Source organism: Rhopalosiphum maidis, chromosome 1 (assembly GCF_003676215.2).
Source record: "Rhopalosiphum maidis isolate BTI-1 chromosome 1, ASM367621v3, whole genome shotgun sequence".
Lineage (NCBI taxonomy): Eukaryota > Metazoa > Arthropoda > Insecta > Hemiptera > Aphididae > Rhopalosiphum > Rhopalosiphum maidis.
In genome coordinates this window covers 32,506,359-32,524,987 of record NC_040877.1, presented here as the reverse complement: position 1 = coordinate 32,524,987, position 18,629 = coordinate 32,506,359, and the positions used below count along the sequence as shown (strand labels likewise).

The following is an 18,629-nucleotide window of genomic DNA, read 5'->3' as shown; positions in this document are numbered from 1 at the left end:
TGATAAAGCTTTTTTAATTTTTACAGATAATTTTATTTAGAAAAAACTTATTTGTAATAATCGAATTCATTATTACAATAAAATTTATTACACATATATTTCTATATTAGCACATCATATTAATTGAATATTATTTATCAAAATTCATACGTTTATTTAATGTAAATTAATAGTAAAAATAAAATATTTAACTGAACCATTATTCTCCACATTATTAGAGTATGCATAAATATATATTAGATATATTATAATATAAAAACAAAATAAATACAATCATTAACAATGTTATTCTGATTTAATTATTCGATGCAGAGAACATTTATTACACAATATTTTTTAGTCTTATCTTTTTCAGCATCTATTATTTGTAATTAATTACCAGGTACGTACACGTGGGTGTGATTTGTATGTTGAAACTTGAAATATTTGGGTTTTTGTATAGTTATTTACCTATTCAATTTTAATGTATATTTTGTTAATAAAAAAATGATTGTAATTATACCTATTTTCATAAAAAAATGTATATTTATTAAAATTCTACTTTTCAATAACTGATCTTCAAAAACACTTCCCAAAACTTTTTTCTGCATACGTGAGTTTTACCAAAATGGGTTACCATTTACGCTCGAGTCCAAAATTTCATGTATTTTTGCTGAGAACTGAAGTACGCCACCACCTATCTATAGGCGATAGGATTCCATGTTGCTACATAGGTACCTACTCGATTTATGTTTCTATGGTTATTCTTCATTTATTTTTTACATCTCTTCGTAATTAATCTAATTTTGATCCAACGCAACTTCGTATAAATATATGTACTTACATACGTTATAGAATAATAGGTCTATTACAAATCCTTCTATACCAATCTACAAGACTACCTCCAAAATGCATCTCACCGTGGAAAACGGAGAAAAACATGTTATAAAGTATGTTAAAAATAATTACAAACATTTTAATTTTCATAATTTGTATCCAATGGATACACATGAATTACAATTTAAACATTGTTATCAATATTAAATCATAAAAACCATGATACCATACATATTCCAAAACTAATTGTTTTATTAATATAATATATAAGACGATGTATTTTATGTGTAGTAAGCAGTCGATAGGATTTTTTAAAATATAAACATATTAGGATGCAATTTTTAGGATTTTCTTTCTGTATTATTACATTATATCATTCTCCGAGTACACATAAATGGATTGAATTTCTGTTTATACACAAAAATATCACTATAAATAACAAATGATAATTTTTTACATTAAAATTATTAAATATTATATTAAAAAATAAAATTATTTAAACTCTTCGTCTAAATCTAATGAAAAGTACTTATCTCGTTCGTGTTCAAAAAATAAGATTAGTAGGTATAAATAAATAAAAGTTATGTTTACGAACGCACAAACTTCTAACAGGTTTCTATAATATTGCCTATTGTATAGATATATACACGATACAAAAAAAATACAAATCGTAAATTATTTACGAACTAAAATGTAAAATCCACACGGCTTTATGAAATCACTGGTTAATAATATCTTATTTAATACCTTATCTTGTTAATCTGAATTTTTAGAACAAATTGATGATTCAGCATACGAATAAATGACTCTATTTTCTAATGATAAACATAACGTATATTAACGAAAATATAGCTTTCCAATCATTATAATTATAAATACAAAGTGTAACAATCGTACCAACAGTATATATACTGTGATATTATTACTTAGATGTAAATATAAATATAAAAGCAACGGATTAGTCTTGATGATTTTTTTTTTTAGATACTCAAAAAGAATCCTACACTTATATTAAAATAAAGACAGGATAATATGAATTAATAAATGCATACAAAATTCATTAAAACAATATAAACACATTTTTTACAATTGTCGTCTCTCAGTAATGGACTTTATTTGCATTTCATCAGATATTCAGATGATAACCCTATTTTGGATGGGTGGGAGGGAGGAGGAAGAAGTTTCACGAGCTAAAATTTAAAATCTGTTTTATAATATTATGTTATAAATTATTATATAATGTAATACATCTCACGTATTCAATAATCCGATGGCACACAAGAACCGCCGAAGACTCGTCTACGTTGAACAGTGATTCTACAACTGAGGAACAACACAGTTTAATCAAAACTCCTGGTTCTGAATATCATGTCTCGACCGAAAACTACGGTTCTGGTTACGGCTCGATTGAAGACCTCGGTTCTACTGGTCACGGTTCGACCAAGGCTCGCAGTCTTGATCAACGCTCAATCAAAGACTACGATTCTGCCACGGGTCAAGACTCGACCGAACACCACGGGTTCGTGGATCAGGACTCGGTCGAAAGCCGCGACCGTAGTTTTACAACCACGGCTTGTCTCGAAGGATTGGTCCGGACAGACGGTCACGGACGCCAGCTGGTCCTGTTGGACGGCCACACCGTTTACTGGCGTGGACATCAGTCCGCCCCATCGGAAAGCGGCCGCGTTAAGGTGATGGCCGGTCACCGCGGTGGCCATTATCCCACATTCGCCCGTTACGTAGGCGCTGGCATGTTGGACGCGGCCGTTGCCGGCCCGAACAACGGTAGACATCCTACCGCCGCACAAGTACTGACGGCCATCCGGGAGTTGGACGACCGCTGTGGAGTACTGGTACTGGTGGCCAGCGAGACGGCGGCCATCCTCAACTATGGCATCGCAGCCCAAAAGGCCCGCACTCAGGGGATCGTCGTCAGAGTAAACATTATACGTTATACAACGACCCAGCCCGGACATCTCCCTGACCGCCATCCTGTCCCAAATTATAATTATATATATATATATATATATATATATATATCAAATAGCATTATTAGTACAAAAATCATTAACGATTTTTACGAAGTCATCATAATTGTAGACATTTTTTTTAAACGCTTATCTAAATATAATTAGATACTTTCAACAATTCTTATTATTTAATTGTATTTATTTAAGTCTGTTAATAATTATTATTTTTAATTTAAATTACCAATATTATATTCGTTTTTATACATATTAAATTAATCTCTACAACATACAATAATATAATATATTATTAAATCTTTGCGTAAAGCTCCTCAAACTTTAAAATTCTATGGTTATTATAACAAGTGGAAAAATAAATGACTTTTTTTTAATTTAGCGGAAAACAAAAAGTTCATTTTTTACGAAAGACGGTGACACCCACAGTATTTAATCCGAGCTTGCATTGCTTTATACCTACACTCTACAAAAATATATTTACAAATTTATACATAAGAGTTATTGGTGCACACCTTTCCCCTCATTCACTTTAATTTTTCAAAATATATAAAACTAAAAATATTTTTATCAGACATATAATATATTTTCACAATCATTTTTTTTTTAAATAACCTCATGCTACCAAATCCATCTTTATTACGTATATATTGTGTATAGTGTATGCACTGTAAAATTGCTTTTAAATTCCAAACATTAAACGAAGATATTTAATAACACAGCAATATTTCGGATTATCTATTTTACGTTTTTCATGCCTAACATAATATTCTTATGTACTCGTAACTTTACATTGAACACTTTAAATGCGAATCACGTACAATATTAGTTGAGAAATGGAATAAAATAAATACTTTTTTTAAAATTAATTAGCTATTGGCAATCGGCGATGATGTGATCAGAAGTCGGTCCACTGCTGGTGGCCGGCGACGTGGTGCTGCGGGCATAGTGTTGATATGCAAAATCGCCGGAGCCTTGACAGCCGGTGGCCATGGCCTGACCAAGATTTTTGCCGTGTGTCAGCGCCTGTCTATGGACCGCATGGCCACAGTAAATGCAGTGATTGGTTTAAGAAAGCGGACGTACCGCGAAGATGCCAGCTGCGAGTACGTACATATATGCATACGACTATACCTTAACCGCGGATCATAAATCTGAGTTCTTATTACACCGTATCGTGTAGAGTGGAATGCTTATAATATGGAGTTACCGACATTTTGTTATGTACCCGTGTATCAAATATATGGAACATGACACGATACGCGATGTAATGTGAACCCGGCTTTACACTTGCCTGTTGTCTCTATTATGCTGCCAAATGCATATTACCTATATATAAGTAGTGCATTTATAATCTTGCATGGATTGTTTTTCTCACGTGTCTATAATAGGCGTGTCGATTTTAGCACTATCCACATATTACGGTAATATTGGTAGGTATTAATTAATAGGACTTAGTAGAAATACATTTACATATAGGACAGCACACTAAGCACAATTCGTATATTTATTCCACGCACGCCGACACGTCCTTCGAGTATGCGCACTTGGACACTTACTTAACTGCCTATATTGAACTTCTTACAATAATTCGTCACCAGTCTCGAGATAAAATATAAATTTGAATTTAACACACCATTTCTCGAGAACAGTGCCATTTCAATCGTCTGTATTTACACGAAAAAACCGACAACGCATAAAATATGGACTACGTTTTGATGATCGATTTACCTAATGTCTTATAATTAAACACTTCCATGCGCTTACTATTATTAATCCATTTATATATTACGTATTTTCGCTAACTTAACGTACACTACAAATCTGCTGAACATATTTTAAATACTAAAATTAGTATGGATCCATATAACACTACGTTACGCTAATAATAATTGGCATTTGGCTTTCTTGTATGCAGAAATAAAATTTATACCTAACATAAATATTAGGTAGTAGAAACATTAACACTATTACTGTTTTGATACAATAATAGCTTTATCTATAATGTTAATTAATGGCATATTTTCTTAAAGACAATTATATATAATTGTAGTTACTACCAACTACCATAATAATTACAATTTTAATTAATTAATATATATATATATATGTAGTTCATTATATTATATTATATTATAGGTTATTAATCATTTTGTCAGTACTATCTTCCGATTATTCAATAATTTTTATTTTTTTATTTTTTTTAACTTTCAGTTAAGTATAATAAATTATATTAAGCTGTTTTTTTTTTTTGAATACAAAAAAATAAATGTATAGTAAAAAAAAATGTACATGTACCACAGTATATCGTTGTCGGCTTTTCGCTGTTTATAAATAAATTATGATTATTATCTAAAATAATTTATCTACGAAACTACGTGAGGCTAAAATTGTAAATATATCTTATTTTTTATATCAATTATAACTGAAAAAATAAATAATCCAGTCACTCCCTGCAAATGTCAAAAAAAAATGCAAAAACGTAGGCATGTGAATAAAAGTAATGATAAGCTACAAGCGCGCTTTCGTTTCATGTATTTATGACCACTTACATACACCAAACTAACAAGTATAAGTCGGTAATTATGAAGACTGACTTTTGTGTAGGAGTGAAGAAAACATGTTATTGCTGGGCACGGACGCGAATGGCAGGAATGAGATTCGGACCGTGCGAACGACAGATGTCGCGGAGATGGTGTCTGTCGCGCTGAACCTACTTACCAACGACGACCAGCACTCCATCCGGCGTTGGCGGGACGCTGACATCGTGGCCATGGTCAACAACATGGGTGGCATGTCGGACGCGCGGTTTTTGGCCATCGTGGCCGAGTTAACAGGTCGACTCGGCGTGGCCACCGGCGCCCGCGCGGTGCACCGGTGGTACACTGGCCGGATGTTGCCGTCATCCGGCGATACAGACAACGGGTTCTCCGTGACCATAATGGACGTTGGTGCCGCGGCCCGAGGCTCGGCCGCCGCAGACAGTCGTGTGTACGGTGGCCTTTGCTACTCACTGATAGCTTGTCTGGACTTCCCGGTGTCCGCTTCCGGTTGGACGTTCGTCGGCCTGGACGGACGTCTTGACCTGGCCCATCATCCCCCGCCCGAGTATGTTCGACGCCACCAAAACTGCCCCTGTGACCTCCTGACGGGTGGAAAGGACCGTGGTGGTGACAAATACGACCATGACGAAGACGACGATGATGACAACGATTTTCCGCCAAGCCCGATCGTGCCCGAAGACCAAGTGCCGTTTGTAACAGAACTTTTAAGTATACGATATTTTATTATATATTATACTACAACGTTATAAAAATCAAGCATAATTCACCAAACTCTAAACGAGCTCTCAAACTTTCTTAAGTTTACAATAACTTCTTAATTCCAACTGTTCAAAATTCGGCAAAAGTGTGTATGAATTTGAATTTAAACATCTCGAATAGTTCGAACGAAATGTTGGGGTTTAATATAAAAATGTTAGCCTTATTGGTACTATTTAAAATTATTATTTATTTGATAATTTCAATAGGTAGAATGTTTAATAATTCTTGAATATTTATTCGATTTAAAGCTAAAAAAATAAATTTTAATAAAAAATAAGACGTATATTATCTCAATTAAATATTTAAAATTTTGAAAAATTTAACTATCCCTTGCAATAAAATACTATTTATTTTTCACCCGCATTGCCCTTTCTTAAATGCATAGGTCATGATCGCATCCTATTTTTGACATCTGATGAATATTATAATTGTGCTGTGTATAGTTCACGTGTGCAATCGGATCGTCGAGACGGAGAGCCAGATGAACGTAATGGATGAGACAGACGACGGCGACTGCGGCAGCAACTGGCGACGTGGTGCGGAAGCAATTAGGGCGGCCGTGAAGGCGGGCAAGGTGGATGCGGCCAGCCCTGCAAGCACACTTCGCTCAATCGGCCGGTTGCTCGAGACCCACATGGCCGGAACTTTGGGCACACTGTTGTCCGTCTTGTTCCGCTCATTCTCACTGTCATTTTCCAAACACTCCTGTCGCTCGTCCCTGGGACCGGCTATGTGGGTAGACGGCCTACGCCACGGTATAACGGCCGTCGAGGCGTACGGCATGCGTAAACCCGGCGACGGCACCATATTGGACGCACTCGTTCCGGCCGTCCAAGGTATGGAGGACGTCCTGCGCAAGTCCAAAAACCCGGTAAGCGCTTTTGAGTAGAAGCATCGAATATAAGGGAAAATATTAATAGTAATAATAACTGATAACTCAAGTCCGGACTTGAATATATTAAAAAATAATGATATACTATGAATTCATCAAAAAACCTTTAAATATGTTTTTAAAATTTTATAAAATACCTTTGCATTCTCTGCCAAACAAATCGTCGATATTTCTTAAACTCACTGCATAATATTTTCAATAAGAATATGATATTACAAACAAACTACAATCCGTCACTGGCCGTTTTAAGGAGTCCGAAGTATGCAATACGACGTGTAGAAGTATCTGGTTTTTGTAGCGACGCCCTACAGAAGGCGATGTGAAAATAGTGCGTGTAAAACTTAAAATATTTCTCGACAATTGGAAGCGGGGGCTGATGTGAATTTAAATCGGCGATTTATTATAAAATATAAATAAAACATTTTTCCGTAATAATATAATCATATGCACAATTTGTGATATTTTTGGCAAATCACTTTAAGTTTGTTATTTTTAATAATCCATACAGTTCGAGCAAACGATGCGATAAGTATCTACTGCAGTATAACTAAAAACATATTTTTATTTAAATTCTAGTTTTCACTTTTTTAACATATTTATGTAGATAGTTAATACTAAAAAATATGTACTACACTACAATGTAGCGTTTCAATACTAGTTAAAAAATGTTAGTATTCGTATACATCATTTTCAATTCACTATAATATTACCGAGATTAGAGACGTTGTTATGCGATACACAGTTATCGTGCCGCTTGAAACAAAAATGAATAGTAAGAAATATCTCCGACGTCATACATGTTATCTACAAATGGTATTATAGAAAACACCATCTAACATAATTATGTAGATTATTAACCGTTTGATTTTCGACAAGAACGATTTTTCACAGAAATCTAGATGTTTTTAAATTTTTTTTTTCATTTAGCCATTCACATGGGCATCATCCTTTTCAGTCAAAATTTACCTTTCCTAAATAAGCAACTAAGGAATTTTCTTACAAATTTTCTTAAATACATTATTAATTATATTCAAAAATAAAATCATAGTATATACAACTATGAAAAAATAATAAAAATAAAATAATTTGCAATATCATTTGATGGTATATAGCCAAATAAAAATTAATAAAACAATATAAAATATATATGATGACTTAAAAGTAATGAATGTAGTATAAACAATAATTATAATGATGAAATTATGTCTTCATACGTATGTTAAAAATTAAAATTAAATTTACCTAAGACCTAACCTAATAATGGCTAATACCTAACCATAATATAATATATCGAAAACAAGTGTCGACATAAGGGACGTCTGGCCACCGGCAGTGGCAGCTGAGTTTAGATGGGCCACGTCGCCTTAAAATATCCTGACTTCATAGTTTGTCCATCCTGTTATTTCATAATATTTTTATTTTGTTTAATATAACAGTTTTTTCATGTGTCTGGGAATAAGAATCGAGATAAGGATTATTACTTATTATCAATTAAAATGTATAAAAATCATGCAAGTATATATAATAGACAACAAACATAATAATATAATATAACTTTGTTTGTTTCATAATGATGTGATACCTATATAGGTATTAAGCATAAACTAATTACAATGAAAGGTAAAATCATGAAATATTTAGATTTCTTTTCTTTTCATTATTATTAATACTATTATAATAATCAGTATGAACTATACCAATTGGTGATACTGGTGATAGGCGTGCACAACAGGAATCAATTTTTGAAATTCGTATTTGGTTCTTTCGTGACGTGATTATTACCTTTATATCATATAAATAAGATTAAATAATTCATTAGTAAATTTTCATAATCGTTTTATATTTAATTATTAAACGAAATGCATATGCATTGAGAGGTGAGGATTGAACTGACTACTAACTGAGTGAAGCGCAAGCTGTTAAATAAATGTTTATTAAAAGTTATTGACGCCATTAAAATGACAACAATATCATATAGTAATATTGACGGAACGAAAACCAACAACGCAACATAATTGACAATATTTTAAATCGTACTATCATACAGCTGTCCATATTATATTATACTGTATACAGCAGTGTACACTACACGATATGCGTGCGAACGGCGCTATTATTTTTACTGTTATTTTTCGTATTATCGCGTTGGTGGCGTCGGGAAAATTCCTACTGCATATCGCCAAACGTGTGCCTCGCTAAAGAGACCCGAGTCGCGCGCCCGCAATGACACGTTCGATGGCGTCTGCAGTTATGCGGCAGTGCGGGCGTTATCGTGGCGTCGGATTGGGTCTACCCCGCGGATCGGCAGTGTAGGTGGAATCGTAGTGGCGGTGGGGGGAACTTGATGATTTTTCCACAAACGGTTTTTTTTTTTGAAAACGTCGGAATAATACAATGGACGTAACATGATATTGACAAAACGTCGGATTCCTAAGTTTGATACCGGCAGTGTCGGGTTATTAAATGATAAAGAATGATGTAAAAAATATAGCATCATTGAATTTGACAATGCCTGTAATACGGGTCAATATAGCGATATAAACATAATATACGCAATATATACATTTTGAAGTCATGTAAAATGAAGCTAAACAAAATTATCATGAACAACGATCGCATTTTTAATGATTGGCTAAGATGAATTTCATAGATTAGTTATTTTTTCGGATGACAAATTATATTTGCTTTCACTATTAAATCAATTTATACTTTTTATATCCACCGACCGCTATCGTTATAATGTTTCAAGTCGGACATTTTTAACCATCAGATAGAAATAATGTTACCTACCGGGCCCCCCAACCCTTAGTTCTTAGTCAGTATCGCTACGATTAACAAATCGAATGTCTTTACAAAACACACAGATTAACCTACTGAACAGAGCGGTTACAGAAGCGGACAAAGGATGCAAGCTGACCGGGCACGTGATTCGCAGTGACGAACGGACCACAAGTTATGTGGCTGACGCGGGTGCGTACGGCGTGAAAACCGTGTTGGCAGCGATACTGGAAAAATACGCCGAACGATCGGCTGCCGCGATGTTGACAGCGACGACAAAAAATTGTTTATGTTCGACTCCGACGTGATATACACGGACAACAACTGATATCATATTATGTAATAAAAACTGTTGTTTCCGCAAGACGAGTGTGTAGAAATAATATGTTGAAAGGATCGGGACGAGCCAGAGAGACGTGTGACGCGATCCTGTTAGTACAATTTCCCCGGCGAGTTCGATAAGAACAGCTGTCTCCCTCCGAGAGTTGGGCAATAAATTACTCGTTTTTCCGGTATGACGGTCTCCTAACACGCAAGGAAACATGTTTACTGTTCGTATCGTTCGATTCATCGGGTTAGATACACTAATAACGGGAGGATCGTGGGGAGAAGACTAGAAGAATAGGAAAGCAAAAACACACCACTTTTAATATTTTCAAATTTCATATAATTTATTTATTCATTTTTCCTAGTCAATTATATTACCTTATACAATATTAAACTAATTACGTTATTAATTTAAACTTAATTCATTCAAAAGATGGGTAACTTCAAACAACATTTCGCCAAGGCGCGAGACGAATACGCTTCTTCAGGGCCTTACAGACTAAAGAACAACACCATTTTACACAGCATGTAGAAATAAGACAAAATCAAATTTTAATATTAGCTACAAAAAAAAAAAAAAAACTAATTACAATATTAGAACGTATCGGTAGTATATCAAGTATTGGTATAATAGGTTATTGCATAATGAACACACCGGTTTTACTAATGTAACTTGTTATTCATTTTTTAAATTTTTTTTTTTTTTTAATCGTCTTTAAACGCATAGTTATACATATATACACGCACACTTATGCACACTAACACACACACACTTTACATAAAACAATTTATAGTGTTGTATACAACATAATACATATATAACTATGATTTAATTTACAGAAAAAAAAATAAATTAAAGAACTTATAATTATCATACACAATTTTACTATTTATTAAGGGTTCATTGGACATTTCGGTTGATACATTTATTTAACATTAGATAAGTGTCCTGCTGTATATAATAATAATATGCTATTTAATAAAAAGAACAATATTTTGGCTCTATGTAAATGTATTTTAATCAACAATTTATTTTAGGAACTAATTTGATTAGTTTAAATCAATTATTTTAAAAATTAACTAAAATTATCTTTATCTAATTTCAAGTATCATTATTACTTTTCAATTTGAATACGTACAATAAATATATCACAGTAAATACTGCATGCATGCAAATAAAAGGTGTTTAGAATAGTGAGTGTTCACAAAAAATATAACAAGATAAGTTTCTACAAACATTATACCATAGAGGACGAGAATATGGGTTAATTATACAACATAAGGCTAGAATAAATAAATACAAAATAATAAAATAAATTATAAAATTTTAGTACTTTTTCTTTCTCAAAAATAGTAATTCAAATGGCGCAGAATTATTTGTGTAACTTGATTGAAAATGCACTAGATGAAAAAAATTTAACTAAGTTATACAGAACTTATCATTGTTTAAAATTAGTTAATAAAATGTATATAAAAAAGAAACCTTTAATAATAACAGAACCACTGAAAATTGAAATAAACAAATTAATAAATTTAAAAAAAGCACAACCAATCGATTTTGAGAAAGAAAAAAATGTTTAAAATAAATTATTACTATAAAGATATTTATCGATCAAGCACAGCCTGTTCCAAGGGCAAGGGGCAGTGTTACCAGCCGTTTTTATGTAATATAATTAATTAATAAATTACTTAATCTATCTTAATCATTATAATTACTATACATAAAATTTCATTGTTTCACGCTAAGTTACAATTTATTTAAAATTAAAATTTAATATCACAGATATGTTTGCAGATCATTTTCATTAAAACAAAATACTGCAATATATTATTATAAACTAAAAATTAAATAATTATTGTAATCAAAAAACATTTTTTTTTTTTAATTTAAAGAATTATAGTGTATGTCAAAATTATACTAAAAGACAGTCATATCAATAACAGTTTTGTTAAGCGCACGTCGTAGGAGATACACCGTATGTGTTAACTCTCATTTCTTCAATTGCTTTACACCATTCCAACGCAAAACCTTCGGGGTCCTCTAGGTAGTAAGTTCTGTTGGGCTGTAAAAGAAAATTTAAATAATCAAAATAAAATGTCAACACAGTTGAAACAACCAAGTTGGTTAATTTTTATAAGCTACTACATAAAAATATAATTATAATATTTTAAGACAAAAATAGTAGTTACCGTGTGAACAAAAAATATCCTGAAGTTTTTAGGTTCCACGCGTAATTGTGGACTCCAAGGTATTTCTCCTTTTAAAGTCATAGTTACTGGATCAGCATAATACAAGTGTGGACCCATCGTTAACATCAACATACGTCTTCGAGCAAAAAGACCCTGAAAAATAAAGGATACAAATTAATATCATAAAAAAGATAGAATGTCCTCAGTATAACATATTGAACAAAAGAAACTCACTTTTCGCTTGTCGACCAGTCCTTGTTTAACGATCAGATTTCCCTCAACCAGACTATGCCATTTACTGTTACACTTTTGCTGGTGTAGTTGGTGTTGCTTTTCTTCATCATTCATATGAAGAATGCCGGACCGTTTGCGCGGTCTAGGTGCAGGTGCAGGAGTGGTCGTGGAACTACTTTGGCCATCCAAACCCAGTAACCTGGTTAGTTGTTTGTCATCCAGGCCCGGTTCCAAATGATCAGGAACTCGATATTGGCTACGAAGTTCTTGGCCTTCGCTATTGCCAGGTAGGTAAGGGTATATAGGTGGTGGAGTTGTTATATGTAAAGTGTCAAAATCCAAGCCTTTGTAGAACGGATGTGAGCGGATGGTAGTGTACCGTTGTTCGTCCTTAGTACCCAATCGCTCATTTGGATCGAGCACTAGCAGTTTCTGCACCAGATCTTTGGCATCTGCGTTGAATCCATCCGGATACACATAGTCGAGGTTCAGAATTTTCTTAAACAACATGTATTCACTCCTACACAAGAGTAATTCAATTTATAAATAATTGTTTTACTATTATAAATTAATTTGTTATAATATAACAAAACATGTAATGCACACCAAAAACAGTGAGGCGCATCAAATATTTTATTATATAAGTACGTACCTAGATCTAAAAGGAGGTAAGCCGGCAATCATTTGGTAGATAATGCAACCGAGAGCCCAAAGATCAGAACTGGGAGAAATCGTTTTCTCGGTCAATAGTTCGGGACTGACGTATTGGGCAGTTCCGACGAAACTATTACTCCGCTGCCGGGGATTGCTTTCATTCAAAATAGATTTGTCCACAGCATCGGGCTGTTCGAGTATCTTTGAACACCCGAAATCGGCCACCTTGATGTGCATATTGTGGTCAAGCAATATGTTTTCCGGCTTCAGGTCCCTATGCATAATGTTCAGATCATGCAAGTGCTCCAGAGCGCGAAGGATTTCACCTGAGTAAAATCGCGTGCAAGCCGCGTCGAACGAGCCCACTTTGTTTATATACGGCAGTAAGTCACCGTTCTTTGCGTATGACATAACAAAGTCTACAAGTGAACGTTAAGGAAAAAACCACAAAAATAGACAATCAGATATACAAAATATGCAGCCTAATACATAGAATTTGTGTTCAAATTAATATTCATTTAAAGTATGAAAAGGATACAGAGTCGTTCGGCGTCTTGGAACGTGCAGTACAGCTTGACGAAAAGACTGGATCCGGAATTGCTGAGAATATTAAGGGCATCTTTTTCGCGACGTACTTGTTCGCGTTTCTTTTCTCTGATGATTTGTTGTTTTTCGCATACTTTAACTGTAAATGAAAACATAATTTATTGTCAACAAAATGCTCATCAGTATTATGTTATTAAAGTACACTTGGATAGTAGAGAGGGTCATTATAATGAGTATGGGGATGGGGGATACGATAACTAACTACAACAAATTTACATAATTTTCAGGGGGTTTTCCCTTCCTCTGCAACGAAGTGTTAACACTCGCCAGTTAGGTACATTTGAGTACAACGATGACGTTGTATACATAAGAGGACGATAACAATATCGACCGAAATTAACACCAATACTAATTAAGCGAAGAAGTCGTATAAATATTAATAGCCGACTAATATGCGTGCGTTTCATCGTTAACGTCCGTTGTTCAAGGGTAATAATACACGTGCCCGAAAACGAACACAGTACGCCGACATCGTAGAAGGTTGACACGTGGAAGAAGCATCCTTGTCGAGTACCGAGTATAGTATAGAGTATATTGGACTATAAAAAAATTATGCTCATATGACAATAACGGAATTTTGAGGTCGTGAAATTTATTCCGATAAAATGCAGTAAAAATGAACGCGCGCACGTTGGCAAATCTAATGTGTGCCACTCCATCGCCCCACCATTATTTGTACTCCTAAGACACGTATCAGTACCAGACTATCACGTAGTTAATAAGTATCTATATTTTCCCAATTGACACATTTATTGAATCTAACTATACTTATAACCATAGAGGTGATGGTAATATAGACAATAATAGTACATAAAATCTTATAATATATTTGTACATTGTTTATGTGTTATTAAACATATCAAATTGACACTCACTTGCATGTTCGCGATTTGTATGTATGTCTTTGGCCAAATACACCTGGAAAGATAAAAACAATGGCATTTAACGTAAGCGTTAAGAATGATATTATGATAATAAACAATATTAATGTATTGCTGTATTTATAGTGTTGTGTGTGTGATGATGATGATAACACGTCGGTCACTGAACCGGTCTAAAAACAGTCGTAGCCAAGGTCAATGAGTTTACGCCGAGCGTGTTACAATGTATATACCTAACCAATAGGTAGGTAATACACTATTACGATACCCGAGTCAAAGGTCTTTTTGAGGACATACGGGTTGGTAACATGGCCCGACAACGACAATGTTTTCGGACGCGAGAAATGGTTTTTTTTACCCGATAGAATAACGTATGTGCGGCCACGTAAGGTCCCCACACACACACACACACACACACACACACACACACATACACACCACTGTGCGAAATGAATGGCGCGTGTCGATGATAATGGGTTTGGCGAACCGGCAGAAAGGTCGACGACGATGTAAAAAAAAACAGCATAAAAATAGATCGTTCGAGTAATTATGTTAGCGGAGGTCGGTATGACGATAAGGAATTTTGCATTCGTAGGTGTTGTTTGTGGAGAGCGTATAATAATAAACAAATTACCTACACGAAAAACTTGTGATCGTCAAGGTGGTGCGCTGTTGGCAAATGTATAAATTAGTTTGCAATATTATGTTGGTGATTTTTGATATCAGTTAGGTCAGTAATTTTATGGAGGCAATACACAGTGGATCTAATGATATAGTGGCCGCGGATCGTGATATCATCATTAATCTTTTATTAACTACTATATTATATTTTAGCGGACAGTGGTTATTATTTTAATACTTACAGTTGAATAACTGCCCTCGCCGATGACCTTTCCAAAAATGTAATCTTTTGGATTGCGTTTTGTCACTGGCATCATGTTGGCGGTCATAGACTGACCACCACCGTTGACTTGCACCACCTGGGACGTCTGTGTGGTCTGAGTTGACGGTGTCGGTGGCGTGGACGTCTGCATGGTCGGAGGTGGCGGCATGACGACGATTTGCTGCTGCGGTTGGTGGTGAAACGCGGCGGTGGACGACGATTTAGCTGCTGCTATCTGTGAAGAAAAAGAAGACGATATAATACAATTATATGTATATACAAAACTGAAATAATAAAAATCGTGAGTTGCGATGTGCACGCGGAAAGAACAGCCTGTTCGTCGAGAGAAAATCTAACACCCGCCGTCGTGGTCTCCACGACATACACACAAATTAAACTTAAAAAAAAAACATTACACCGGTGCCGGCAGTGATAGTTGCGGAGGCCTCTGACGTCATTTGGCACGTCGCCCAACGTCAGAGAGCATCTCTTTCCGCCCGATGGCGGCGGCGGCGACGACCGAAATACTAAACGTAATGTAAAAAAAGAAATAAAAAGAGACATAACTGTAAAATTCGCGAAAAAAAATCGGACTGTCGTCTTTGCAAATTGTTATTACCTAAACGTGTTAGTATTTAATAATATAGAAACCAGAATACGATAATGATAGTAATAATAATAATTTAATAAAAAGATTCGGCTACAGCAACAGTATCATCGACATCAATGAGACGCTATGCAGCGTACGCTCGGCACCCGACACGCGCCCTTTGTTTGGAAATCGTGCACATTTTAACGAGGCGTTTACGTAACAGAATACGCGATGATCGAAATGCACTCGGCGGCTTCGGCGCATAGTTTGCAAGGTTGCGACCATAGCACATGGCGGCAAAGTTATGTATATATTATAATGGTTCATAACAATAATAATAATATGCGAGTCGTTTCCGGATGGCGTTGGGCGAGGAGAATATTGTAATAATATGGAAAGTAGGTACACACGGGTTTTTACACATCACGCAATACATAATGCGAAAAGCTTTCAAACATTAATATTGTGTTTCGTTTCTCACATACGTCGTATACCACCATAGTTATTTTTTTTTTTTTCGGGAGGAGGGTCAAAACTAAATGTCAACGCTGACCGGACGATCGACGCAATCTATATATACACCCATTAATATAATATTATCGTTTGACAACGGCGTCAAGTCGGGGGACGAGAGGAAACGAGACGATTTTTTTTAGCGCGACGGAGGGCGCTAGAGCCGCATCTTTTGGACGGCTATCAGACGGCGACCCTGTGACCCGGGCCAGACGGTGTGCAGTGCCAAACACGCTCGGCTCGGCCCGGCCGCCCAGACACGCCGCGCCGGACCCGCGCGCGATTCTCTATTTCGGAACGATAAAAATGTTATGTACGCCGCGAGGCGCTGCCGCTACTGCTGCTGTTGGCGACGGCCACCCGCGATCACATCACATACTTTTCCATACGGCGGTGGCGACGACTATGTATACACACATGTATATAGGTGTATCGAGAAATATATTATATATATATATATATGGGTTTACGTACGCACGATTTGCAGGCACGCACCCGCAGGGCGATGTCCTGTGCGGAATGCATGCTGCACGGACGAAATGTCGACGGACGATATATAAGAATACGTGGGGAGGGATGGACGAGGGAGAGAGCCAGAGATCTAACAGTCTATGAATAATAATAATAATAATAAAAAAAAAATTATAAGAAATTTTAGAATGAAAAAAAAAAATACTGACGATATTAATTTATTATTATTTAGATAGTAGGTAGGTAGGTAGGTAGTATAGTATTATTATGATGCATTACGTACGGAAGTGAAGAGGTTTTTGAAGAGGCGGCGACAATATTATTGCACAACGGCGCGCGATATCAACTATTACTGGTGCTCGGCGCTCTGTTGCAGGACGACGACAACGATGTCAGTGTGTCGCGGGCGTTTTCGTTGGTGCGTTACACTACACCACAAACACAGGCGCGCGCCCGTGACGTAATTGCGTGGGATTCGGCGTGTACGCGCCGCCGACGCGGGAGTAAATAAAACAACCCTATATCCCTCTGCCACTCGTCCGCCCGCCCGATGTCGTGGATTATGACGTAAACGGACGTTATATATAATGATCGCGTACACCGCGGTTCTGATTCATTTCCGCGTATCGGACGGGAAGACGAGGAAACTGATGGAAAAAATTCGTCGAAGAAAAAAATCACACGGTCCCACCGGAGTACAACATCCGCTTCGTCGGTGTACATATACCTATTATATAATATATTATATTATATGGCCGTTCGATCGGAATTCGTTTGGAGGGCCACACGCGCGCACAGGCAACACGTTTTTATTTTTAAGCGCACAAACACGGAAAACCCGTTATATCCGCACGACTACTCGGCTCGGAGGACTCTACGGTACATCACACAATATTGCCAATCGCCTCGTGTTTCGGCGGACACCCAACAATCTCTCTCCCCTCCATCCAAACACCCCGGGGAAGCTGCGTTCGCAAAGACGGCGACCTCGGTTAGACCCCCTCTCTCTACTACACCCCCACTAGAGTGTTAGGGGTATCCGGAACTACGCGATCACATAACCATAATAAGTGTATAATGTATATAGAGTATAAATTATATTAAATTATACATAGTCAAATTTGTTTTTGCCTCTACACGTTTTCTACGAACGTAGGTCGTCGATGGAGAAGGGAAAACGATATTTTTTAGCCGTCCAGCCGTCTCGGCATGTGCGTGCTTGTGCGTGTGTGTTGTTTTTGACGATTATTACATGCTACGCGTTTTGGTGGCAGGCCAAAAGGCTGTTTTTTTACAGCCACTGTCGCCTGTGCATAATATGAGCTCATAGTGATTGCTGGCAGAGGAGAAGTGAGAGAGCAGAAGGGAACGCCGTTGCCTTCCTCCACGTGCCGGTCGTTATGATAATAAAAATAATATTAAATTTCGCTACACCTGTACACAGTACATAACACTAAATACACACACCACAACACACTGTAGCTGTT

At 35.9% G+C, this 18,629-nt stretch overlaps 2 protein-coding genes across 4 annotated transcripts in view; one reads left to right on the top strand and one right to left on the bottom strand.

The window, feature by feature from the left end:
- Window positions 1-888: 888 nt before the first annotated feature.
- Window positions 889-10,099, top strand: LOC113560677 (dihydroxyacetone kinase 1-like). Its single transcript, XM_026966706.1, has 6 exons — window positions 889-929; window positions 2,099-2,753; window positions 3,672-3,904; window positions 5,406-6,070; window positions 6,565-6,992; window positions 9,878-10,099. Exons 1-6 carry the CDS (start codon window positions 889-891, stop codon window positions 10,097-10,099), a joined length of 2,244 nt encoding a protein of 747 aa, XP_026822507.1.
- Window positions 10,100-12,041: 1,942 nt separating this feature from the next.
- Window positions 12,042-18,629, bottom strand: part of LOC113549217 (3-phosphoinositide-dependent protein kinase 1) — a 32,849-nt gene continuing 26,261 nt past the window's right edge. For 2 of the 3 annotated variants that reach the window (XM_026950423.1, XM_026950414.1), the window contains exons 2-8: window positions 15,547-15,801; window positions 14,678-14,720; window positions 13,735-13,881; window positions 13,195-13,615; window positions 12,543-13,062; window positions 12,309-12,461; window positions 12,042-12,181 (exon numbers count right to left, since the gene is read on the bottom strand). In XM_026950423.1, the coding sequence (XP_026806224.1) occupies window positions 12,068-12,181; window positions 12,309-12,461; window positions 12,543-13,062; window positions 13,195-13,615; window positions 13,735-13,881; window positions 14,678-14,720; window positions 15,547-15,735 (1,587 nt within the window). In that variant the 5' untranslated portion in view covers window positions 15,736-15,801 and the 3' untranslated portion in view covers window positions 12,042-12,067. Of the gene's footprint in view, window positions 12,182-12,308; window positions 12,462-12,542; window positions 13,063-13,194; window positions 13,616-13,734; window positions 13,882-14,677; window positions 14,721-15,546; window positions 15,802-17,425; window positions 17,576-18,629 lie in introns of those variants that run through there. The other variant, XM_026950432.1, reaches the window with a different exon arrangement.